The following is a 27,125-nucleotide window of genomic DNA, read 5'->3' on the forward strand; positions in this document are numbered from 1 at the left end:
CGTTGCGGTGCTGGACAGGGGTAACACCTCAACATTTCATTTAACAAAGTCTTGAGGACCATTTGAGGGCAAAATAAAGAGTATGGTTACTATCTGAGAACTTTTTTTTGGTGGGGAGAATATCCTTTGATAAGTTTAAGGTATAGCACCAGCATAACACTTGCAAAATGAGCGGAGGCTAGCTGGCTCACTGCCTTTACCCCTGCTGCTGAGGAAGCAGAGGCAAGAGGATCTTAGGTTCAGGACTAGCTTGGATAACTTAGAGAATTGTAAAATAAAAAAAGGTTGGGGGTGTAGTTCAGTATCACAAGGCAGCCAGCACCTCACCAGGGTAATTCTTCCTGCATAGGAGGGGATAAGCCACCTGAGAAAAATTAAATTCTGAAGTAATTAGTGAAGAAATAAGAGACAAAGTCAGAATTAGTTTTAAGGGAGCATCTGATTGGTTCTTCCAGTCCTGGTAGGAACTGGAACAGAACAGTTAAAAAATGGCTCTGGTCGGTTTTTTTTTTTTGGAGGGGGTGTACATCAAAGGCAGGGATAAGGCTTCAGGGGTGGAGTCTTGCTTCATGATGTCTTGCATTCAACAGGTTGATGGGCATCTTGGAAAACCACACCCATCTCTGGGTTTCTGTTTGGCTAGGTGGCTGCAGCAGGTCACCCCATCTCCAGTGCTGTGAGGGACCTTTTTGGCAGAGCTGAATAGACACTCACATATATCTGGGTGGTCTTAACCAGGATTGCCACTGGAAGTTCCCAGATTCCGTATTTTCCTATTCACTGGCTTTGGTGCCAGTTTGGTCCATACATAGTCCACAGATGGCTCTCCACTGTTCAGTGGTAAAATACTTGCCTAGTATGCTTGAGGCTTTGGCTTTGATCATCAGATTTGCAAAAGGCCTAAAACAAACAAACTTATAAAATGTTAAATATCACTACGAAATAATTAGATGCAAATACAATGTATCCTATAAGACAGCTAGCTTGGTTTCTTTAACCAGCCTTTGAAACCATTTTTTTTTTCTTTTCATGGAGATGTACTGTTCCATATTAAAGGAGACTTAAAATACAATTGGTAGACCTTGTTCAGATTCTGATTTGCTGCATATCAAAGTATGTAGGAGTGGAATTTGCTTAAAGAATAGTCACGAGTGACATGACATTTTGGTCAACACATTGGTCCTATAAGATTATAATGGCCGTAAAAATTTCTGTTGCTTAGTGAGTGACATCATAGCGTAGCGCCGTGCAGTGCCTTACGTGTAGTGATGCTGATGTAAACAAACATGTCTTGCCAATTGTATAGAAGTATACATTTATTATCATTTATTATCATGATTGAGTATTACATAATACTCAATCATGATAATAAATGTAATACTCAATCATGATAATAAATGACTGTGTTACTGGTTTTCTATATAGGTTGAACATTCCTTATCTGAAAGACCAGATGTGTTTCAGATTTCACTGCTTTTCAGATTTTGGAACGTTTGTATAGACTTTACCCTGTGAGCATCACTCATATGGAAATCTGAAGTGCACCAAAGTTTTAAACTTTTTGAGTGTTGAGAGTTTCTAATTATAGAACATTTTAGATTTTTGAGCTAGGGATGCTCAGACTGCACTAAGTTTTGTAATTTTAGAGTGCACCCCTATTTATTTAAAAATAAAATTTATTGTAAAATGCGGTGCCATGGTACACTGGTAGTAGCAACATTCATCTTCTGTTTACTGTGCCTTTTGATTGAATCAAGGGCCACATGAAGTGACTGACCATACCATTTTGTTTGTAAGCACATTCTATGATGTTCGCACAATGACAAAATCCCCCTAATGATGTATTTCTCAGAAAGTTTCCTATTGTTAACTTATACATGACTATATCAGGACAAAAAGGGAAAGAAAACAAAGTAGAATATTTGAAGCAGATAACATAATGTTGATAACTTTTGGTTAGAAATATTTTGAACTTGTTACTCTATTTTTAAGTATGTTTGAAGATTATAATTATAAAAAGTTTTTAAATATTTTTTAGTTATTGGACACAATACCTTTATTTTTAAAAAAAATTTATTTATATGTGGTGCTGAGGATTGAACCCAGGGCCTCGCGCATGCTTAGGCAAGTGCTCTACTGCTGAGCCACAATCCCAGCCCTTATAAAAAGTTTTTAAAAGGTGTGCTAATTGGTATCACAAACTGGGAAGACAATCCTGCAAATAAGAGCAGGAAACATTTTTCACAAATGCTATACCAACACCATTTATGGTACAATGGACTATTTTTAGAAAAACACTGATATCAGTAATTGATTTGAAGAGTGATTTAGAAGAGTTGGACTTAAGACTATTAAGTGTTAGGAATTTTCAATTAATTTATTTTGCTAACATCTGTTTATGTGCATAATAATGATAAATAATGAACACATCTCAATTAGTCTTAAGGAGCTCTTATAAAAATTGTGTGATAGAGATATTTATTTGTTACCTTCCCTTTCTCTCGGTGATTTATAAAATGATAGTTAAAAGCTGATGGTACCCTTAGAGCCAGTGAAACATATTAAGAATGAAAAGCAATTAAAAATGGGGTATTTACTGTGAATGTGAGTTCTCTTTCCAACCCTGGAAAGTTCCTCTAGAAGGGGAACATGGGAGAATAGGGATTTCACGAAACCTTTGACTATCCCTTGCTAACAGGAATGCTTGTCTATTTACTATACATTTTTCCCCATTTTTTAAAAAAGCTGCAAATAACAAATAGTTTGATAAAGCAGGATTTGGGAATCTTCAATAAGTCAATATCAGCCACATAGAATTTTTTTTTTTTAATTCACATACCAAGGAAAAGTATTGGACTAGTTTTAAAATAAAAAAAGAGTCTTACACACAAAAGGCATGAATGTAAATACATTTTTAAAAAATGCTATGTGTTTAGAAAATGTGGGGATATCTGTTGGTATGGCAGAAAGCATTAAAATGCACTGTGGATTCAATGTATGTTTTGATTCTCTGATCAGAATTTTCTCAAGTGAATAATTTTGTTAAGATAAAAATAAAAGGGAAAAGAAACTTTCTTTTGCAAATGTTTCCATCTTGTCAATTTTTTGGTGACTTGAACTAATGTAATTTAAAAAGGAAATTATAGTTTCCTGGGGCATTTTCTGTCTGTTTATATACTTATGAAAGGAAAGAATTTTAAGAATACATGGGACATTGTTTGTCTTGAAATTTTTTGGTATTATTTGTGGCTCAATATTCTAACATTTCAAAGCCAAATATGATATTTCCCAAAATGTAAAATATTCACAAAATTACGGATTTAGAAAGTAAATTTGATGTTATTTGGAAGGTTTAGTTTAATTCCTGACAGTCTCCCTAAAATCATAACTTTAAAATCCTATCCAGAAATTATCTACCTTAAAGAAATTTGTGTAATTCTGACACTATAAGAAATTATTTCTTCTTTATTTACTCTTTGAAAATATATATTATAATCTTGGTATGAATTTGTGGCATTCTTGTTATCTTGTAAGAGAACATTAATAAATTAGTCTTTGTGGCACTATTTGGTGGAAAGTTAATTTCAGAATTTCAAGATAATTTTAAACTAATTGGAAGCAGGTTGGAAAGACCTTTATGGAAGGAGAATTGCATCATGCTTCATGTTTCAAAGACTTTAATAAAAAATTTGTGTTTAAGTATTTTATTATTTTGAGAAGTACTTGTCTTTCTTTCTCTGTTCCAGTGTAAGATTAAGTCATTTAAATTAACTCATTAACTTTGCTTTAAAAAAGGTTTTAAAAGTTTCTTTATTTTATTTGGATGTCCTTTTTACTGTTTTTTTCCCCCCCTTCTCTTTTTGTTTTTCAGTTGTGGAAGAAGGACTCTGGGAAAATGGCCTTTCCTATGAATGTAGGACGCTGCTCTTCAAAGCGATCCACAATCTCTTAGAAAGGTAAGAAAGGGAACAGGATGACAGTTGTTTTGAAGCATTCAAGTATATTGCTAAATCTCAGGATTTTTTATATACAGTGATTTTATTATTAGTGTAAAAATTAAAGTATGCCTGGCTGGGCTTGGTGTCATGTTATCTATAATCCCAGCTTCTTGGGAGGCTGAGGCAGGAGAATCACAAGTTTGAGGCCAGCATGGGCAACTTACAAAGGCCCTGTCTCAAAACAAAAATGAAAAAGGATTGGAGATATAGCTTAATACCTAATACTAAATTTTAAAAAGAAAAGGGAAGGAAAAAAAGAAGGAAGGGAATATTTCAGGAATAGTACATAGAAATAACTCCTTTCTCCTCCATATTGTTTCTTGTTTTTTGTTTTCAAAATGAACCATGAACCACGCGTAGCCTCAACATTATTATTCTTTTCTCCCTTGAGTATTTAGGTGTATATTTCTTAAGGATAAGGATTTCCTTTCACATAAGCACAGTATAATTATGAAAGGAGATTTAACATTGATTAAATGCCATTATTTAATCTGTAGCTTAATTCAGATGTTGTCAGTTGTCCCAGTTATGTCCTTACAGCTTAGCTCCTTGAGACTCACCCCATGATAATGCATCATTTAGGTTTCATGTCTCTAAATACAGAAGTTTGTCTTTCTTTTTTTTGATACTAGCACATGTTGGCTCCTCAATTGAAGATAGATTTCTCATGATAGATTCAGCTTATGCTTTTTAGTAGGAATGCTGTAGAAGTGGTTGTGAGTTCTATGTTCTGTGTCATGGCAGGAGGCATATAATGTGATTAATGATGTTATCATTTTTGATCATTTCATTGAAGTGATGTTCTATCAGATTTCTTCACAGATAATGTTTTGCTAACTATGATCTTTCTCTGTTATGTCTTTCCTTTATGTAATTTTTAGCCAGATACAATGAGAGTGTGTAATTACCCTCTTTGTCATCAAAATGTGACCTGTATGCTGAGCATGGTGGCACACATATGTAATCCCAGCTAATTGGGAGGCTGAGGCAATAGTAGGACCACAAGTTTAAGGCAAGTCCGGGCAACTTAGAGAGACCCTGTCTCAAAATTTAAACAAAAAGGGGTGGGGAGAGGAGATTGAGTAGGTACCCACGTGTAAGGCTATGTATTCAACCCCCAGTACTGCAAAACCAAACCAAACCAAACCAAAACATAACAACAACCACAAACAAAACCCAAATCTACTTGTTTTAGTCTCTATTTGTAGACCTGGCCTAAATCGATAATTACCAGTATGGCGCTAATGTTAAATGCCACCATTATTTCTGTTTTTCTTAGTTGGCAATGGCATAAGGGAGAGGTTTTCATGTTCTTCCATTCTGTTTTCTCTCTCTGAATATTGTATAAATTTGGGTTCATGGACTGCTATTTTATTCAATGGATTATCATTCATTACTGCCACCATTTATTTTGATACTTTCAGATTTGGCTGGGGAAACCCCCCTTTGATATATTCTTGTCTTTGTTTGCACACCTCCTTACTTGAAACATTCCCTCCCTCCCTCCCTCCCTCCATCCCTTCCTTCCTTCCTTCTTCTTTCTTTCTCTTTCTTTTGCTGGGGATTGAACCCAGGGTCTTGTGTATGCAAGGCAAGCACTTACCAACTGCTCTATATACCCTGCCCCTTACTTGAAACATTTTCACTTTTCTTCCTGAATCGATGGATAGGATAGTACTTGTAGGTCACCAAAGCTGAAAGGATAGTCTACTACTAGAGTTTCATACCCAAGCTGTCATCTAAGATGATATCATTACAGTATCACTGTTTCAGATATTTTAACTGTAGAACATCCCTTCCCTCCAAATTTCTTGATTTTTTTCATTCTGAATTAGTTTTGATCCCAATCCTGTAATTTGGAGTAGACGTAGAGATTATCTGTTGCTAAGGTGTTGTATACTCACAGAAGTGTTGATTTTGTTTAAGCATTGAGTACTCTTAAATATTCTGAATTTTTTCAGTTCTCTTCCCCTACTGCAAAATACAACAGAACAAAATTACATACAGATTCCCTTGTGGAAAATTTGTTGTTTCTGTAATGCTGTGTTAGAATGAGTCTTTTTTGTTTTTGTTTTTTAAACCGGTTTAGTAATCAATGTACGTTTAAGCACATTTTTAAAATATAGAATTTCTAGGGAATGTGGAACAAAGTATATAGTTTTTAATATTGTAGTGTGCCATTTTTTTTTAATATGATGGTTTATTCCTTTCAAAAAATATTAATGAATTTGTGTTTGAATTTTTAGTCTTGTAGTTTGAATGGTAGCTAATCCTTTTTCTTTGTTGAGAGAAAATTAGAAGAGCCCAAAAGCTGAGAAGGGAAAGAAATGAGCATAATTCATTTATTCTGGGCTCATGAATTCAGAATTTATGATGAAAACTAAAGTCCAGGTCAAGTTAAATTATTACTTTTGAGAAAATTAATTGTGACACACAGTAAAATTCGGGAAAGATCTAAAGATGTTTGGGTTAGAAATTGGTTTGATTTTAGGATGTTTTACTTAGACAGTTACCCTGACCTCAGTAAGTTTTGTTAAAATCCTGTGAAGTATGGGTCACTGAAGAGTTTTTGTGAATGTATATAATATATCCAACATGTGCGTGACATGTTGTAAATGTCAATAATTTTTAATTTTTCCCATAAATTTATTTTGCATAATTCAGTTTGTATTCATTAATTAAAATAGTCCCAGAATGGTTTATTTGAATTTTATTTGAATTATAAGAGTTAATTTTGAGACAAATGAAATTAGCTTATATTTTAGAAAACAATTAATAATCAAGCTTCCCTACAAGTTCATATGCATAATCTGGGATTCTTTTGAAAAATTTTGCTAATCCTTTTGTCCTGTAAAATGATATTCTTCTCTTCATTTAATTTAAACAATGTATTTAGTTTATGAATGAAAGTTACCCCATTCATGAAGCTGGAAAGCATTTTAAATGGTTGTTGTCAGCTTTCTTTATTCATTGTCAACAGAAACTGGAAAGATTAATATATACTTGCCCTTTTTATTTTTCTTGAGTTTAGAACATTTGCTATAACGTCCTCACCTGTTTACAACCTAAATTAACACAGGTATAGTTTGCTACCCTTTTCTTGGAAATTTTCTGTTATGCCTAAGTACTATTCAGGTAATGTTGACTTGCTTCTCCATGTGGACGTTGTGAGGTTCTGGCATGGAAAGCAGAATTGAGGTTATTGAACAGATCATCCAGGGCAGCATCACTTGCAGAAGTGTGTGCTTCTGGAACAATTTTTTCTTCAGTTTGCACATTAACAAAGTTTGTACAGCAATTTATTTTTTTAAGTGCAAGAGTATGTTTAATTAAAAGAATTTCATATATTACCCTGAGAAACTCTAGATTACAGCTGTGGGGGAGTCATATAAATTGATCTTCTTTACATAAAAGGCTTTGATTGCTAATGTGTACAGGATGATGTGCTTCAGTGATGGATTAAAATAATTACTCTAGAAACTTAAGGTAACAAAAACCTCTACACAGAATAAATCATTTCATTTTTTTTGTTACCATTGGTGCTGAGATAATACTGTATTGACACCGTGTAAAATATTTTACATTCTAAGGTACAGTAATGTCATAATTTCATCTTTCATTTACTCTTTTTTCGTTTCTAACTTTTCACTATTTGCCTATAATATGTTACGGATATTTAGATCATATAATAACCCCCACCTCATCCCCCCAAAAAACAAGTTAAAAAACCCCACTGCTACTCACTAAAGAGCATTTTCCATAAAGGTATCATACAGAAGACAATGTTTTTGGTGGTATGTTATATATCTGTCTAGGGGCACATATTTATAGAAATCCCTTTTTTTGTTGCTTTCAGAGACAGGAGATATTCTGAATTTCAGCTCTACCACTTAAGTATGTGATATGTGATAAGCTTACCCATGTTTATTTACCTATAAAATGGTGAAAGGTTGTTTGGTTCAGTACAGTTCTCTCATCATAAGAGCTCAATAAATGGGTAGCTGCTATTATAGCTAATAGAAGTACAGTGAAATATCAACTCTTTGCAGAGTTGGAGACAACATTTAAAAGTTAGTCTATTCAACCAACCAATTCTGGGATTGCATTCTGTAATATCCTTTTTACTTGGTCATTCCTTCTTTGAATACTTCTGGTTATGTGAACACAGCTTTACATCTTCAGGGAGTACTCAGGGTTAGAAAGTCCTTTTTTTTAATACTGAGTAGAAATCTGTCTTCCTACAACTTTTGTTTCTTTATCTTAGTATTCTCCTTTGGGGTCATATATAACTCATGCAATCCAACTTCCCTCTGGTTACCTGTTTGATAGCAAACTTGAGTTTTTTTTCCTTTCCTTTTTTATAGTTCGTAGCATATGATTTTGATTCCCCATCTCTCCTTGCCAGCCTTACACATATGCCTCCATTTGGTTCCATTTTCTCCAATATGATTGCCACTGTTCTACTTTAAAGTGTCATAAATGTTTCATAAATTATTGCTTTGGTCTTCTTCATCAGTCCAGGCTAGGTTCAGTTATGCTGCATGAACAGAAGACCTGGAAAAAGGATCCATTGATTTTAGGGTGTTTTACTTAGACAGTTACCCTGACCTCAGTAAGACTTGTTAAAATCCTGGAAAGTATGGGACTATACTTGACTATATAGTACTATTCCACATCCTCTTGCTAATGGGGCAACCACTGTCTACAGACTTGCAGAGCTCCTTGGTAGAGAACACAGAGCAAAGTCACATGGTCAAGCTCAATGTCAGTGAGACAGGGAGAGAAATCATATGTTTGGGAAAAAGATAAATCTGCCATACCTAAATTGAGGTAATCTGAACTCCAAATGGCTGCCAGGTATGTCACTGAAACAGATCGTTCTAGAATATAATCATAGATGTATTTATATACTCTTTTCAAACCTTCAAGCTCACGTTGGCTCCTTTGGTATTCTCTTAGTTAGAATTCCACAATCTGAGAGTGGTTAGATGTTCTATATTTTGTAGTCTTGGATTATCATGCTATTTTCTGGTTCTTTGGGGAAAGTAAGTGTGCGTATGATTTTCTTCATGATTGATTATCTCTTTCTGGCATAATTCCTAGAATAATAAAATAGTTTATACTTGTACAGAATCTCTGCTCATTCAACTCCCCCCATCTTTCTCTTCTTCCCCTATATGCTATTAGTGTACTAGTTTAAATTATTATTTATCAGCTTTTTAAATTCTTTATCAGTTTTTTAATTTAGTGAAATTTTGTTTCGTATTCATAATAATTTTTTCAAGGTTGTGCTGTATTTTAAGGTTAGGTTATTAATGGAAAAGTACTTTGTGACTAGAGTATGGAAAACAAAAATTTGCAATTGTTTTTCAAGAGTTTCTTCATTTGGCATTTTTAATGCCTACTACTCTTAAGTTGTCACAGTTGATCCAAGCTTTCACGATTTATCATGTCCTTGTTACTTGTCTCATGACAATGAAGAAAACCATGGATTAATTGAAAAGCTTCTGAAAAAGCCAGAAAATGTGTGCGTTTCAAAAAAAACAAATTTTTGAACATTGTTTTAGTGATTTGACTGCATGTGGTACTAATGAAAATCTTGTTTTTAAAATAGCTTTGTAGAAATACCTAAAATGTCTGGCATAATGCTGTCAAACTGGCACTGTGTGTGTTAGGATACTTTAATTTTCATTTTCTTGAAGATTTTTAGAATAAAATAAATGAGCTAATTTTTATGGAAAGAAATTTGTTTGCTCTAAAATTTGAATCAGTGCTTTGTACACAGTAGAAGATTAGGCGAGGCTTTTGAAGCTGCTGTGCTCTGTCATGTCCATGCTTCTGCAGGGAGACTTTCATCTGGGGTACTGGACACATGTGAGACACATGTCCTCTTCTGAGTAGTCCACTGGTGCTGCCAGCATATTCACTCCATGGTAGTTTATAACTCAGCTAAAAAAATTGCCTTTGTCCCAGCGCTTCTTGGTTTGCCAAGAGTTGGTGTTTTTTAATTTTATTTGGAAAACACAGTAAAAACAATGGGTCGAAAATTGGAATTATAATTATGACAACAATAATGTTGTATTCATAGATTTCTAGTTCTCGGTGTATTATGTTATTGTGATCTGACAGAGATGGTCATCAAAGGGCGAGCAAGTACTGTCCGTGGAGATGGTAGATTAGAGATTTCAGAATAAGAAGTATATTCACAGATTAATAAGTAGATGAGGGTAGGTATGTGTATGGTTGAAGGAATGGTGATATGACATGATTGAAGGTCCTTGACATAATGTGATAACAGGGGCAAGAAATGAGTAATCAGTATATTGCCATTTTATTGAAATGGCATAATATGCAGTTTTTTTTTTTTTTTAACAGCAGAAGGAAAATAAGAAGAAAGTACAAAAATTACAGATACACATGATTGGAAACACAGATCTAATTGTAAATGTCTAGAAAGAAATCTCAATGTAAGCAATCATTATACTTAATATTTTTAGAGCAGGGCATGGATTAAAACTCAAAAATAATGAAGTTTTGTTGTTGGAGAATGGGATTAGATACTTAAATTTTGAAACTAGATAAGAGAGATATAGCTCTTTGGGACTGCATAAGAATGGGAATTTGAGGTGAGGCTAGATCTGTAAAAGAGCTTACCCTTGCAGGGATGTTAGGAGGGGAGCAATTGAGGCTGTGTGGCTGCAACAGCTGGTATCTACTAGGGCAGAGTGGAATCCCAGGGTAATGAAGATCTAGGGTTTAGTTGGAAAAACTTTCTTCTGCCCCTGGGTCATAGGAGTTAGATTTTATTCTGTTAGAATTTGGGAACATTGCTGTTTCGACTTCTCCGCATGTATGTTTGATAAAAATTTGAGTGGTGAGATAATAGAGGGAATTTTGATAAGATTGGAGTAGTGCTGCTGAGGGTGTTTTGGCATACAGTTACATAAAATTTATTGTATGTGAGCAACTCTGTAATTCGATGATGACATTAAGATGCAGTTTGGTTGAGGTTATCATAGGGAAACACTGTACTTGGATTTTCTAATCAGTGAAATTAATTATATACATGTGTGCATAATTTGAGTGGCACAGAAGCAGCCAGAGCTGGTAGTGACCTTCCTTCTATACCTCCATAATGTCCCACCTGGGAAATGGCTTGCTGAGGGGCTTAGGCTTTGGGCATGCTGTAGTGCTTGTAATCTTACATCAAGTCTGCCTGTGGCTTTGGGATTGGAGATTGTGGCTTGCCAATTTTGGAGTCAGGTTGCACTTTGTAGCTAATTATTCAGAGCCATATGGCGTGACACAGAAACATTAGGTACACACACAGACACACACATGCAACCTGATTTCATTTTCATTTTTCAGCAGCTGTTTCTTTTCCTTTTGAAACAGTGATTTTTTTTGGGGGGTGGGGGTGGGGGGAGGTGGCTAAGATTGGGAATAAAAATAACTTTTTAGTATTAGGTGCTTAAAGGACTTTTTATAATCTGGCATCACATAATGATCTTATAAGAATACTGAAGCTTTACAGAATTAAATCATATCTTAATAGTAAAGCAGTTTTAAAAATGTGGATCACGATGACTGAGGTAACTGGACAAGCTGGGTTAACCGATATATTCTTAGCACTATTTGTGATATTGACTTGAAATAATTTGTGGCAGATGGAGTGTGTCTGCTAGGTTAATTTGTTTGTGAAATAAAGTAGAAATTTTGATCCTCAAATATAAGAAAATAAAGATTGATAGAGTATAAAGAAGGGAACATTATATTTCTGATGTAATTTTTAGACTTTAGAATTGTCTCCTTAAGAGATTTGCTTAACTGTATTCTTCAAATGTAATTAAGGCATTTGTGCACTTGTGCTAGTTTTCCTCAACATGATTTCTAGCTGTTGTATGATTCCCTCTATTTTAAGTATCTTCTGTGATTTTAGTTTGCAGTGTGAAATGATAGGCTATAAAGAATAAAATAGGTAGATATTTTCCTCCCTCAAAATATAGAGTGTGAGAATACATACACACAAGAAAATTCAAATACTATGAGGCTACCCATATTAGTGGTTATAAGCAAAAAGAACAACAATATTATGAATAGGAAAATAATCTAATTTCATTTCTCGAATATTTATTGAGCATCACTGTAGAGTAGAACATAAGGTATATTATATCATAGGCATTTAAATATGAGCCATAGAAATTAATTGTTACGACTGAGTAGTGCAAAGGTGATTTGTAGAGTTAAGAGGATGTGCCTGCTTGATTTGAGACAGGGCAAAGATGGTTGAAATTTAAATTAGAGGAGGAGAGAGAGAATGGCACAATAAAAGATTTCAGGCCAAAGCAGAGTAAGTAGGCATCGGTAGTAGTATTTAATATGGAAAAATTCTTATTCTAGAATCTACTTCATAGAGTTTTTACCTGCCCTGTGAATTGCGCATTTTGCTCTTTTGTGCGTTTTTTCTATGCATAGTTCTTAGTAGCTCTCAATAGTTTTTTTTTTTTTTAAACTGCATATCTATGACCCAAAAATGATTGAGAAAGGAGGACTTAGTACCTCAGTATAGTCTTGCTATTGAGTCAGCATACTGTCATCACTCAGCCAGGTGGTAGAACTCTCCTTAACAAAGACAAGCCTCCTCTTCTCCAGGTAGTATTGACTAATCTGGGAGGGGCCAAATTTGAATATCCTCCTTCTTGCACCAATACATACAAAATAGAATCAAAACACGCCTTTATTCAATGCAATTCTATGTTCTCAATGTTTTTCTTTCACTGTGTTGGAAACCACTTATCACATAGATAACTGATTAGCAGTTGAAAAATCACATAAGTCATTATTCTTTTCTTTTGGAAACAGATGGTTCAGACTAAAGGATCGGTAGTTTCCATTCTATTCTGTATATTAGTGATAATAACCTTTTGTTGACATTGCCTGACAAAGAAATATGATCTGTAGTGGGAACTCCAGGAGATACATTCACACAGAGTTACTCTCAGATAGCAGTCATTAGCCTTTTGCAATTTGCTTTTGTCCTTGAATGGTCTTGGCTGTGTGCTGCTCCCCCACATTCCAGACTCTGCTTTTTCCTAGAATAAGTCAGGGAATAGAATTTGTGGCTTTTATTACACAGAAGGGCAAGGATTTTGAAATACACTTTTATACATTGTCCTTTAGTCACAGATATCTTGTTTTTTTTTCTTTCATATTCTGTAAAGCCTTGGATTTTCTAACTATACTCTGTAAATTTCACATTGTCTTTGTTACTTACTAAATAATTCTTTTGAATTTTGACCTTCAAGGCATTTATGAGAGAGTGATTTTTTTTAAGATGTTATTTACTAGGTGAAGATGTGTCACTAGAAGACTGTTTAGTGTTTGATGGGATTCCATACCTGTAACATAGCCTGTTGCTTTCATTAAAAGCATTATTGATTTTAAGGTCTACCTTCAATTTAGCAGCAGCTTTTGGAGAATAAAGAAACACTTTCACATTAATTCAGTGGTAAGATATATCTGGATTTAAGAAATGAGGAAATAATGAAGAAATTGGTAATAGTTAAATTTCATGTTTCTGTGATCAGACATACCTGGGCTTAATGGCATTTCTCCTATTGATAATATGTGTGACCTTGGTTAGGTGTTTAGCTTTTTCACTTATACTGTTACAAGAATTAAATGAGACACGGTGCCTGGTGATCAACATGTGTAGTTGTGATAGTAGCAATTCTTTCAAGCGATTATTGATAGTATTATTGATGGAAGAAACCTGATATCAAACTTGGGATTTTTCACTGGAAATATTTATTTATATACAGCCTATCTAAAATTAATATGTCTTTCGGCTAGTGAATAAACTCTGGAGGCATGTTTTCAGTTTTGCTTCTTGTGTACTTTCACCTTGGGTGAAACATCATATTCACCTTGGGTGAAAGTTGGTATCTATTTAGCTGAGGATGTGTGCTGTATTTTGTATTCTAAATTTAATAAAGTCATATAATTTAAGTATGCTTCTTTAATTTCGTAACTTAGGAAGTCAGATTAGGTTATTTTGAAAATGAATTTCTCCATTATGAATAAGAAAATTGTTATAGAAATTAGTTTTTGGAATAAAACCAGTTGAAGCCAGTGACATTTTGATTTAACAGTGTTTCATATTCATTCTGCCCAAAGGGATTTACATTGTGGACAGTAGAAACTATTGCCATTTACTAACCCATTTAACTTGCAATGAGTAGGGTGAGGGCTTGAATTCTTTCTTTTGTCCTTGATATTGTGGAAATTACAGAGACAAAAGTGAAGTACAGAATTGCCTGAATATTGAATAAAGAATTGCTATATAGCTCTTTACCTGGTAGGACAAACCTTATATAGAAGAATTATATGCAACAATCTTGACACTTTTTCTTACAAAATATATTTCATTGAATGGTATTAAGGAGACTACTGTATTTCATCAGTTCAAAAAATTTTATAGTTTTTTAAATTTGGGATGCTCTTTACAATCAATGACATCTCATAATTGGCCAGATGGTAGTTATGATACAGTTTTCATTTGCCTGCACATGGGTGAACTTGGTCATAACTATCTGTGTTGTTGTTGAAGCATTATTGGTATTTCTGTGGTTAGGGCTTAGTTTCCACTTAATGTTTCAGAAAGAATACAATTTGACATTGAAACACAACTAACATGGCATGGAAACAGAAGTGGGGAGCAGTTTAGATATGAGTAAAATGAATACTAAAGTATTTTTCTATGCCTTCTAAGGAAAATGCTTAAGTAGATGAAGCTATGTCCCCCCCCCCCCCCAATCTTGCCTAAAGGATTACCTTTCAGAAGCCAACCCCAAACCAGAAAATCAAACCACACCACAACTAAAACAAAAACCCAGCATTAAAACTTGCAAGATGAGTGATCATGGCTCGGATGAATATCTCTGAGGCATCTTAAGAAATGCTGTATTTCTGACATTCTTCATGATACAAGAATTGAATTCATTGCAGAAGTGTGATTCAATTTGAAGTAATTCTGAAGTGTAAGAAGTTTTGGGAATACTTCAGCCAGTTTATATTGCTTATTTTCTCCCATGGGCATAAAAATCCATGTGCAAAATCAGGGAGTTCTTTCAGTAAGTGTAATGTAAAACTTTTAAGTAACAATAATACTTTGACAGTCTAATTGGTGATGTTTTATTTTTATTGGTGTTTTTAATCTGGGATTATGGATTCATTGATTTGCTAATTTGTTATTGAATCTATAAAAGTAATTATTGATGAATTTATTATAGGTGCCTAATGGACAAGAACTTCGTTAGGATTGGGAAGTGGTTTGTTCGACCCTATGAGAAGGACGAAAAGCCAGTCAACAAAAGGTGAGTCTTTTTGGAGTGCTCTTGGCTTTTCACTTTCTTCTGTTTGACCACAACTGTCTTTGGGGACAAATTGGGTGAGGAGATCAGCTTATTTATTTATTTTCTAATAATGGTTTAGATATACTTAGATTCCTGGATGAGATATTATTTTCTAATAATTGCTTAGATATACTTAGATTCCTGGATGAGACAATATTATTGTTGTTGGATATGAAAAATTGGAGTAGAAAGGTAATTGTCATTATACTCTTGTCTAAACCATTTATTTATTACATGATCTGTAATTTAGGCATTCTCTTTTGTTATTTTCATTATCATTCCTCAGTCTTTCTTCCTTAAAGTGTTGTATGGCATAACTTTAAAAATAGTCAAGAGAGCTAGCTGTGGTAGCACATGCCTGCATTCCTAGCAGCTCACGAGACTGAGACACGAGGATTGCAAGTTCAGGGCCAGCCTCAGCAGCTTAGCAAGACCCTAAACAACTTAGTGAGAATCTGTATCAAAAAATAAAAAGGGCTGGGGATGTAGCTCAGTGACAAAATGTCCCTGGGTTTAATCCCCAGTACAAACAAAACAAAACAAAAATCATCACATGAATTAAAACAGTGGAAATTGTATAGTATTGATTGATACTCCTTGACGCTTGTAAGAACTAGACTATGAATTACTCCTCTAAGCAATCCTAAACATTTAGCCAGCATTTATGATATATATAGACTTAAATCAGTACTTGAATAACTATGGAATTTTAGATCATTCAAACCAGAATCAGAAAACAAAGCCCTCAAAAGTTTGCTGTTTACCTTACCTACCTCTGACCATAGCAGAGACTTTGTAGGAATCTTAGGTGGATGATGATTATTTTTGAAGAGAAGGGTGCACCTATCTCTGTTCTGCTGTCAGTGGACTTGCCCAAGGGGCCTAGCTGCTGGCTACAGGTTAGAGCTCTTTTCTGTTTGGAGAATTTCAGCAACTCACTTCCTTTTAGGAAACATTACTGTCTTAACATTATTAGTTCCTACTGGGGATATAATTAGTAACTTTCGCCTGAATCTGTCCATTTTAAAACTTTAATGAAGTGATTGTGGAATCTCTTCATTAACCAAATCTCATTTATAAAAACTTCTTTTTATATTGGATAAATGAGCACTGGTAGTTTTCTTTGCTAAATCACCATGAACTTCTTTGAAATATTTCCCTTTTTTTAGTACATTTAATATCTTTAGTATTTACAAAAGAAAACTTATGTAGAACTTAGTTTATATGCACCACATTACACCTAAAAAAGGATAAAAGTGCTTTTAGAAAGGTATGAGTATGTACAAGTGTGATTATATTTACAGATACTTTGACAGAATGGACTTTTTCATTTATATATATTTATTTGACCTAACTAGTGAATGTGTTTTGTGATTTTTTTAGTTTTAATCTTAACATTTTCCTTTAATTTACAGAGGACTTAGATTTTCTATATGGTTAAGGTTTTGGCTTTTATGTTTATTATACTAAATGGTTAAATGTATATGTGTTTATATATATACACACACATACACACACACACACACACACACACACATATTTAAAGCCCAGTGATCTTATCTACTGTTCTTAGTGTGCTTCCCCTTGGTTAGCATGGATTCTTACATCTCAATTAACTGAGCTAGTCACAAAATTTTTGGTTATCAGATGTAGGTGTTCGTGTGATTATTTGGTGACACTGGATATTGAAATGTAGAGATCAAAGGAGTAACAATTATGATATTAATAGCAAAAATAACATTAAAAGTCAAAAGTCACTATCAATTTATTTGATATAGAGTTTGTATATTTTTACATTTAATTTAGATTCCAAAAATCATTGTAACTTCAGCAAGCCAGATGTAAATATTGTATGCACTGTGTTGGATGTTTGATTTGCTATAACTTGGAGGCTACAGATGTCCAAGCAATGTCATTGAATTAGTTTTAGATCTTATAGCCATGATTGTAGACTTTTTTTTTTTGTAATTCAGAAATGTTAATGATTCTGAAACAATATTTCAGGAGAATTATTAAGCCAAAGATGAAGTTTATGAGTTGGCATTTGCTATATACAAACAAACAAACAGCATTAGGTGTGAGGACTTTTTCTCCTCCAGATTGTTTTGTATGAACAGAGTGATGGTAGAAAAGGGCATTTGGAATTTAGAAGATATTTTGGTTCATATTTTGGAAGTTTGATTTCAGATAAGTTGTTTAGTTTCTCTGAGTGGAACTTTTTGTATTTTTTTTCTCCTTCTGTTATTGAGTTGAAAAATAGTTATTACCATCTTATGTAGTTATTGTGACGATCAAATGAGACATTTCATGTAATAGTTTATAATTTAGTTGAGAAAACATAGAAGTGAATTTTCTTATATTTGTCTTTTATGTATCAGTTTAGTGACCAGTGCAGTGGGGAAGAGAAATTTGTTGTCCAGTACTAAACAAATACTTATTTGTTCAGATAAGTATTTTAGAACAGTTTTTATTTGATGCCATTATATAGATAAAAGGAATAAGTTTAATAAATAATATTTCACGTAAATAAAGAATATAATGCGCGCGCGCGCACACACACACACACACACACACGCACACATATGTGTATGTGTATCAGGGTTGAACCTAGGGCCGCTTAACCACAGAGCCACATCCCTAGGCCCCTTTTAAATTTTGAGACAGTCTTACTAAGTTGCTTAGAGGTTGGTAAGTTTCTCAGGCTGGCTATGAACTTGTGATCCTCCTGCCTTAGCCTCCAAGTTGCTGGAATTACAGATGTGTGCAACCATGCCCAGCCAGATATTTTTATTTGTAGATTAAAATGTGATTTATCTTCAAACCATATTTGAACCGTGGATATGGCTTGGCATTAAATTGTGTGATAGCCTGCCCAAGACCCATGGTTCAATCTTCAGCGCCCTACCTTACCCTCCAAAAGATTTATCATATTGCTTATTGTAGGTAACTTAAGTAATTCTAAGAGTGTTGGCAAATACATAATTTTTTTTTTTTGGTAATGGGGACTGAACCCAGGGGCGCTTAACCACTGGCATCCCCCACCCCCTTTAAAAAATATTTTATTAGAGACAGGGCCTCACTAAATTGCTGAGGCTGGCTTTGACCTTGTGAGCCTCTTACCTCAGTACCCCAAGCCACTGTGCCAGGCTGGCAAATATATTTTTTTAATGAGTTCTACCAGTAAGATTAATAACATAATTTCTTGTACTGTATTTGCTCTTCATGTTGATACTAAACAAAATCATTTACTTGTAGACTCTAAAAGAATTCTTAATGTTATATATAAGATGATGTTGGGGATAATTCTTAAAAATATACATATTATATATTAAATATGTATGCATGTATATATTTGGCCGACTAGACTGAAAAGGATAATAGAAATGTATTTAATGTTATTTTTTCTCTATATTGAGATCTTTTGTTTTTTATACCCTTGATTTGAAAGTTGATAATGAAAATTTTGGTTTTGTCTTAAAGAGTTTTGACAACTAAAATCAAACATAAAATTTCTGGTGTCTAAAGTATTTGTTGAACTAAAAAAAAAAAAAGCCCTTTGTCCAATATATGATTACAAATGAAGTAATAAAAAACCATTATTTTACTTCAAAAAGAAATCATTGATCATGGAATTTCTTTTGAGTGGAAAAGTGTGTTTCCTAATTTACCGTAGCTTTGTCCACATTTTATTATTGCAGAATTTGAAATCTATATACCTTGGCCTTAAAAGCCATTTTAATGAAACATTTTGATTCCCTGCCCTCCCCTTCCCCATTAAGTACAGTATTTCTGTACATCTGATAATGAGAAATGACCTTTTCTCATTATCAGATGTACAGAAGCTATGTTAACACAAATACCAGCTTGCTGGGCTGTTAATTGAATTAATTTGCCATTACTTCTTACGGGTGATCTCACCCTCTTCTTGGAAGATATTCCAAAATTCTCACATATTTTCAGATAGTCTCATTACTTTTGTATGTGCCAGTGGCAGGGGGCACACATTAAAAGTATATTATTTTGATTTAAATTTAAAAATTTTAAATGTTTTTAAAATTTTTAACAGTCTATTCTATCTAACATACATATTCAGAAAATATGTGAACTTTATAGGTTTAATAGTATAGATTTTGATATTAAATCTATCATAGACCAGAAATATTTTGATACAGGAGAATATTTTTTAGTATTTTAAAATTGTCCAATACTTTTTCTCCCCTCCCCTTTCTTTCTACTTACACTATGCTTAGTCCTTTTTTTCCCTCCCCAAACCATGTTCCAGCTGAGTCTTCTGTGTTCTTTCCTTCTAGACACCCTCAGAGGAGAAGGTAGGGAAGGGATTCCCCTTGTCTAGCAAGGGAGCAGATAAGTCACCTCAAGGTGAAAGGTAAAGGGAGACTCTTCGTAGTGTCCAGAAAATTAAGACCAGAAGCTATATTTATTTCAGTTTTATTCACAAATTCACTTTGCATATGTGATACCTTTTGTCATATATCTATTAAAAGGCCTAGCTCTGGGGAATCCCATAAAGGACTATTAATTTAGCTTATCTAATCCTGCATAGTAGTTTAATAGCTTTTGTGCGGTAGATCTCTAAAATATGTTGTCATTTTCTGATGGTTTATCTGATGAAATTAGATTCTGTTGAAATTAAAAGGCAGCGTATATACTGCCAATCAGATATGTTTGAGAATCATGTGAGAAGAGGGATGAGATTATAATGTTGGAGAATATCAATGTTTACAGACTAGATCAAGGAAGAAGAATAGTAGACTGAAGAGTCAACTAGAAATGAAAACCAGGAGAGACTGGTGTCAACAAAACCATGAAATTAGAAAGTTTAAAGACTGTCTGCCATATAAGCCATGTGAAGCACTTACCAAAAAAGGACTGTTACATTTGGCATTCATGGAGTCAGGATGACCATAAAGATGAGCACCTCTGGTGGATGTCCAAATTCAGATTGCTGAGGAGGGAGTTTTAAATGGAATGGAAATGAAGACACTGAACGTAGAGTTCTTGCCATATTTATTACAAATACCTGCAAACTCAAATATTTATTACAGGAAGAGTGGAGACAAACACTTAATGAAAGCTTATGATAAAACTACATAATAATAGAAAAGTATCTTCCATATACCAGATACTCTGCTGTGTACTTTCACAAGTAAGCATTAAAGAGAGAATGTTAACTTGAAAGAACAGTTCACTCAGAGATGATGATCACCAACTATATACTTTTCGGGTAGCCTCTTTAGTTATTTTTCCCCCTTTTCTGAAAATTCTAAAAGAAGTTATAATTATTAGTTTTTAGCTTTCATTTGTCCTATTGGTGGTCTAAAAGTGTACATATATATCATTCATTGATTTTTTTGTTGTTGTTTTAAAGTAAAATGTGTTTAAATATAAATGTCTTTTAAGAAGGATTTGAAATACTTTACATCAAGAGATATAACTTTTTTTAGCTGTACTGGAGAGATTGAGAGAATACCACTGTTGTCCTTCCTTTTAAAATTCCTGCTGGAGGATTGAAACTAAGCTGAAAACAAATGTCTCTTTGTTCACCCAGAAATAGGGATGATCTTCCATTAACTATTTGACCTGTGGGACTTACTGAAACCCCCTGGACTTTAGTTTTAGCATTTATTATTTCTAAAATGTCTTTACTATTCAGATTCTTTGATTCTATGAAAATTATAAAGTCTAGGCACCCACCTCTATATGTCCTCCCACCCCCCACTAAAACCATGTGCCTTCATTGTGCTTGGGTTTGCTGTAAACAAAAGTAATTCCTTTATCTACCAATGAAAGGAATTTCTTTTTAATTTTTTTTTAGTTGTTGATAGACCTTTATTTTATTCATATGTGGTGCTGAGAATTGAAAGCAGTGCCTCACACATGCCAGACAATTGCTCTACTGCTGAACTCCAGCCCCAATGAAAGGAATTTGATAACTGTTCTTCCTGAGGGTATGCAAGGTATAAAAGAACATTTCTGGAGAAGAAGGATTATGTTAATACCAGTAATGATGTTTCTAATTGCATTAGGAAGAGAACCGGAAAATTTAGTGGCAGTTGAAGTTTTCTCTACTTTTATAACATAACTATCTGTTTTACTTTTGTATAGATGCTTCTTAGCTGAAGGCCACTTCATGTGTTGAGTAAAGTAGTCAATTGAAGGATCAGGGTGTGAATGAATGGAGGTTGTGTTAGCTAACTTTTCAGCACTGTGACCAAAATACCAGACAAAAATACCTTAGAGAAGGAAAAGTATATTTGGTTCATGGTTTCAGAGGTCTTAGTCCATAGTCACTGACTTTATTTCTCTGGGCCTGAGGTGGGGGAGAGTGTCCTGGCGGAAGGGCATGATGGACTGAAACTCTACTCATGGCAACTGGGAAACAGAGTGTGGGTGGCCAGGGATAAAATATACATCCCTAAAGCACAACCCCTTCCCGCTCATGACCTACTTCCTCCAGGCAGGGTACTTGCCTACAGTTGTCACACAAGCATAATAGTCCTTCTAAATCATCAAATTGTTAATGGATTAATGCACTGATTAGGTTAAAGTTCTCATAATCTAATCCTTTTATCTCTTATTCCTGCATTAATACAGAATCTTCTGAGGGTAGACCTCATATCCAAATGATAACAGAAGTTCAAATAAACTTTTGGTATTCTGAAGGAAGCAGCACTGTTGAGTTTATTCATATCACATTCTTTTTTTATATCATTATTTATTCATTTATTTTTTACATGGTGCTGAGGATTGAACCCAGTGCCTCACATGTGTGAGGCAAGTGCTCTACCACTGAGCCCTAGCCACAGCCCCATATCGCATTTTTAAAGATGTTGTGCATAGTAAGTTTCTCTAAGGACTTGGGATCCTTCTACATCAGTCTCCCAATACTACAATATCCTATAACTACAAGGATATTGTAGTATATCAACTATGTCATTCTCACAGATGAATGAAATTATTCCGGAAATTAGCTGCATTTTAAAATGAATGCGTATACCTCTCCTATTTTGTAAATGTATCCACAGTGCATTCTGCTGAAATATATTTGCTTTAAGAAAAAGTATAAAAATAGCTAGGCCCTATGATGTATGCCTGTGACTCACAAGGATGAGGCAGGAGGATTGCAAATTCTAGGCCAGCCTCAGCAACTTAGTGAGACCCTGTCTCAAAATAAAAAATAAAAAGGACTGGAGATTTAGCTCAGTAGTAAAGCACTCCTGGGTTAAATCCCCCTCCCCTTCCCCCACCAAAAAAGTGCATTAAAAAGTATATATTCCTTTAAAGTTGGTTGCACTTCTGATTTCTCATAATATTTCAGTGACATTGGGAGAATTTTTATGGCAGTAGAATATGACTGACATGTCTGAGGAATATGACTGCTGCTATTTTAATAATATTTGTATTTTTTCACTTACACATTTGTGTGTTTCTTTTCTTTCTTTTGTTTTTAGAGAGAGAGTTTTTAAAAATATTTATTTTTTAGTTTTCGGCAGACACAACATCTTTGTTTGTATGCGGTGCTGAGGATCGAACCCGGGCCACATGCATGCCAGGCGATCGCGCTACCACTTGAGCCACATCCCCATCCCTGTGTATTTATTTTCAAAGTGAGAATTCAAAGTTTGTCAGTGATGGAGAAGGGAAAATTTTCTTGATTTTTTCAAAGTTGGAATATTTTGCCCACGATTATCAATTCGTTTTTCAATATGATTAAAACACATGAGAATCTTGAGATTATATTTATAATTTTCTATTATAGGCTACCATATATCTCTGCTACCTATATTATTCATTCTAAAAGTTATAATAGTATTATGATGCATTTTAAAAGTGAATTATTGGGGGTTGGGGTTGTGGCTCAGAGGTAGAGTGCTCGCCTAGCACACGTGAGGCACTGGGTTCAAACCTCAGCACCACATAAAAATGAAATAAAGATGCTGTGTCCTCCTACAAGTAAAAACAAGTGAATTATTAGTTTTCTAATATCAAATACACATTAGAAGGTATTATCCTTTTCAGTTCCATTATTAGTTTTCTAATATCAAATACACATTAGAAGGTATCCTTTTCAGTTCCATTTACTTTCTAGTTTATGTAACCGTATAGTCAGAACACCATTGCAGCATAGGCATGAAAGAAGACAGATTCTGAAAATTCTCAGAAGTACTAAGAGTTTAAAAAATTGGCAAATTTATGTCTTTTTTTTTTTTTTTTTAATCTGGAGATTGAACCTTGGCACTTAACCACTGACCTAAGTCCCTAGCCCATTTTATTTTTTATTTTGAGACAGGATCTCACTAAATTACTTCGGGTCTTGCTGAGTTACTGAGGCTTGCCTCAAACTTGGGATCCTCCTGCATTAGCCTCCCAAATTGCTGGGATTACAGTTGTGAGACACCATGCCTGGCTATACATAGTAATATTCAGTTCTGTAATTTCCAGGATTTTTATCATTTTAATTTCTATAAATTTGATTTCCTATATATTCACTATACATATTTTCCTTTCTGTACTTAAGCATAGTTACCATAATTGTTTTTATGTTGGCTACGAAGTTAAAATACTTGTATTATCTCCATTTGTTGACTTTCCTCTTCAGTATGTTTTAAATTTTCCTGTTTCTTTATTTATGTGTTGAATAATTTTGATTATGGAAATTAGTAGTGTAATTGAGATTATATTTCTCTGGTATGTGTTGGCTTAATTTTTTTTTTAAACCAGGCAATTAACTGACTGGACTCAAACTCCATATATATATATATATATATAAATTTTTTTTTAATTAGGCTTAAATGCAAAGGTATTCTAATACTAAGCTATATTGCCAGGTTTTTTATTTTTTATTTTGAGACAGGGTCTTGCTAAGTTACTGAGGCTGGCCTTGAACTTGTGATTATGCTGCCTCAATCACTAGAGTCACTGGGATTACAGGTGTGGGCCACCATGCCCAGCCCAAACTCTTATCTAGCCTCTGGTGGGTAGCACCTGAAATCTCTTTGCTTCTTTTAGCTTAGTGTTTTCCAACTTTGGTATCCTTGACACATGAAATCAATGAGTGATTTTTGCAGAGTGGACAGCATCTGTGCCTTCTATTTACTCCAAAACTAGTTACACCTTCCTCTCTAAGTCATGACAACCTAGAATATCTCCAGATATTGCCATATGTTCCTTGGGAGGCCAAAATGCCCCTGGTTGATAACCACAGCTTTAGCCCTGGCTGGGCTGTGAGAGCTTGCTCCCTGCACATAATTTAGGAAATCAGCCAGAGTTTTGGACAAAGTTTATGTCTCTGATTCTCCTTGTTCCAGGATTTCCTTTCTCATATTCAGTAGCCGTGATCTTTGAACTTAGTCCTGTAGTTCTTTAGACCAGTAAAACTCAGAGGATTTCTGTCAGTTTTAGCCATCTAAACCAGTTCAGTGGCCTTCATGCTAAAAAGCTGAGTAGGAGGATTAGGGGGACATGGATGGGACACCATAACACTCACCCAGGGTTTCCGCCTATGCTTAGTAATTCAAATTTTATCAGATTTTAATTTTTTCTTCAATATCTACAGTTTTTTTTTTGGGGGGGGGGAGGCAGGATATGTTGATCTGGAAGGAGCTACTTCGTCACTACTAAAAGTGGAACCTGGTGATATTTTAGGACATAAACTTCACATTGCTTGTTACTATTCTATTAGTTATGCTTCACTTGCATTTACATTGTTTGTCTATTAAAATAGAATGGTTTGGCCTCTGGGACTAAATCACTTTGTGCTGGGAGACCTTCACATTATTTTACTTTACTGATAAAGAAACGACAACTGTTTTCTCAGTAATTCCAATATTTTTGTGATATATGGATTTTTTCTAACTTATTAATAGCTTTTGTGTTTTATTCTATTTTAAAAGATGTTAGTGTTTATAGACTCATTCTCAAAATCTGTAAAAATTAATCATCTTTTTAAAAATGCATATAATAAAACTATTATTTTCCAAGTTCACATTTATAAAAAGCCTTTTCCTGAGTTACTCTTTCAGCTCTATGCAGATGTTCCTAAACAATCTTTTCATTAATGTCTTTTAGGGAATGCAGTAGGATGAGAAAAGAAACAGGTAAATAAGAGAAAGGAAGATCCAGGCAGTGACCGTACAGGCTGAAAGGCAAATGATGGGATGTGGGGGAATGGAAGAGACTCAGGCAGGGTTGCCTGTGTGATCTGGGGTGCTGTTAACAGCTAAATGGAGTCTCCTTTGGACTGTGAGACTGAGCTTCATAGAATGTTTTGATGGTGGCATCTGAGTAACAAGTTGGCAGTAGTGGAGTGCATTATAGATTAGAGTTAGATGCCAGGACATTTCTTTTTCCCTTTGGACAAGAATGTTAATTTCTGATAACATTAAGAGTGCACTTGAGATTGTTGCTTTTGGTTGATTTTACATGATTTTCCCCCCAATGTTTTTCCTTCACCAGCTGAACAGAATGAAATTAAAAATGTTATGAGAAAGATTACTTAAATAAATCCTATTCAGGGCTGGGGCTGGGGGTATAGTTCAGTAGTGGAGCGCTTGCCTATCGTGTGCAATGTCCTGGGTTCAGTCCCCAATACTGCAAAAACAAATAAATCAATTCCATTCAACTTAAAATTACTGAGCCTAGGTTTGCTTTTTTTTTTTTTTAGTGAAAAGGGGAGGTTTAAGATTGAATAAGGTGTCTAGCACAGAACCTTATGTGGTTATTGTTTAATGTTTGCTTTTGAGGCATTAATACTGAAAGTGGCAATAGTAATATTTAGAAAAAATTGTAAACAAAGCTCTTTTATGATTCTTATAATAATTTCTTATATAAGAGGAAGCTTGCTATTAAAATATTTGTGAATCACTATTTATATACATTATTTGCATTAGATGAAGTATGTATTTCTGTTATGATTCCAAATAAATGACAATGTAATAAATTTATTGTGTATTGATTTTAACCCTAAAATATTAACATAAGCTAGTTTCTGTTTCTAAAAATACTAAATATTTGAAATCACCTTCTTGTGTGAATTTTGAAATATGGTATTTGCTAGTACTGTAAATCGGTTGCCAATCTTTGATGTCATCAGGAAAAAATTTTGAGTATGTAATGTATATTATCACAATTTATCTTATTTATTTAGAGTGTTAAAAGACATTATGAAAATAAAGCTTTTGTGGGGTTCTTAGAAATTATTACGTTTAACTCTGAGAACTTAGCAGAAGAGTGTGGCTACCATACTTTATTATTTTATTAATAGTTGTGTGGAGTTGAAATATAAAAGCTTAATATTTTTGGCTAAAATACATAGAAAGCTGTGGCTATGAAGAATCTGACTTGTCTGCTCTGACCTTGCAAGCTTCTGCCTGTCTGCTGACTTGGGTTCCTTGTGTTTCTCATCACACTCCCCTCCTGTGCACTTCTGTTAGGCTGCGTTGGTGAGACACCCTCCCACACAAGAATGCACTGTGCTGGCAGTTGAGTTTAGGTGTGTCTGAACTGTCTCTGGCATTCCCGCTTTCAAGCCGGAGCAGCCCTTCATAGTCTCTACCCTTGTTTTCCTTGCTCATGTTCATTCTGTTCCACCCTTCCTGTCTTCCCTGGCAAGTTAACTTTTATCTCTTCTTGGAACTGCTTCCCTGGGGAAACTTTTCAAATGGTTTCCTCTGATATTTTACCTCTAAATCTA

The 27,125-nt window shown here is 34.3% G+C and overlaps 1 protein-coding gene across 2 annotated transcripts in view; it reads left to right on the forward strand.

The window, feature by feature from the left end:
• Med13l (mediator complex subunit 13L) overlaps positions 1–27,125 on the forward strand; it is a 301,062-nt gene that overhangs the window by 155,204 nt on the left and 118,733 nt on the right. For both annotated transcript variants that reach the window (XM_027949108.2, XM_071616977.1), the window contains exons 3-4: positions 3,872–3,956; positions 15,290–15,373. In XM_027949108.2, coding sequence (XP_027804909.1) covers positions 3,872–3,956; positions 15,290–15,373 — 169 coding nt within the window. The remainder of the gene's footprint in view (positions 1–3,871; positions 3,957–15,289; positions 15,374–27,125) is intronic.

This window comes from Marmota flaviventris, chromosome 1, assembly GCF_047511675.1.
Source record: "Marmota flaviventris isolate mMarFla1 chromosome 1, mMarFla1.hap1, whole genome shotgun sequence".
Taxonomy (NCBI): Eukaryota; Metazoa; Chordata; class Mammalia; order Rodentia; family Sciuridae; genus Marmota; species Marmota flaviventris.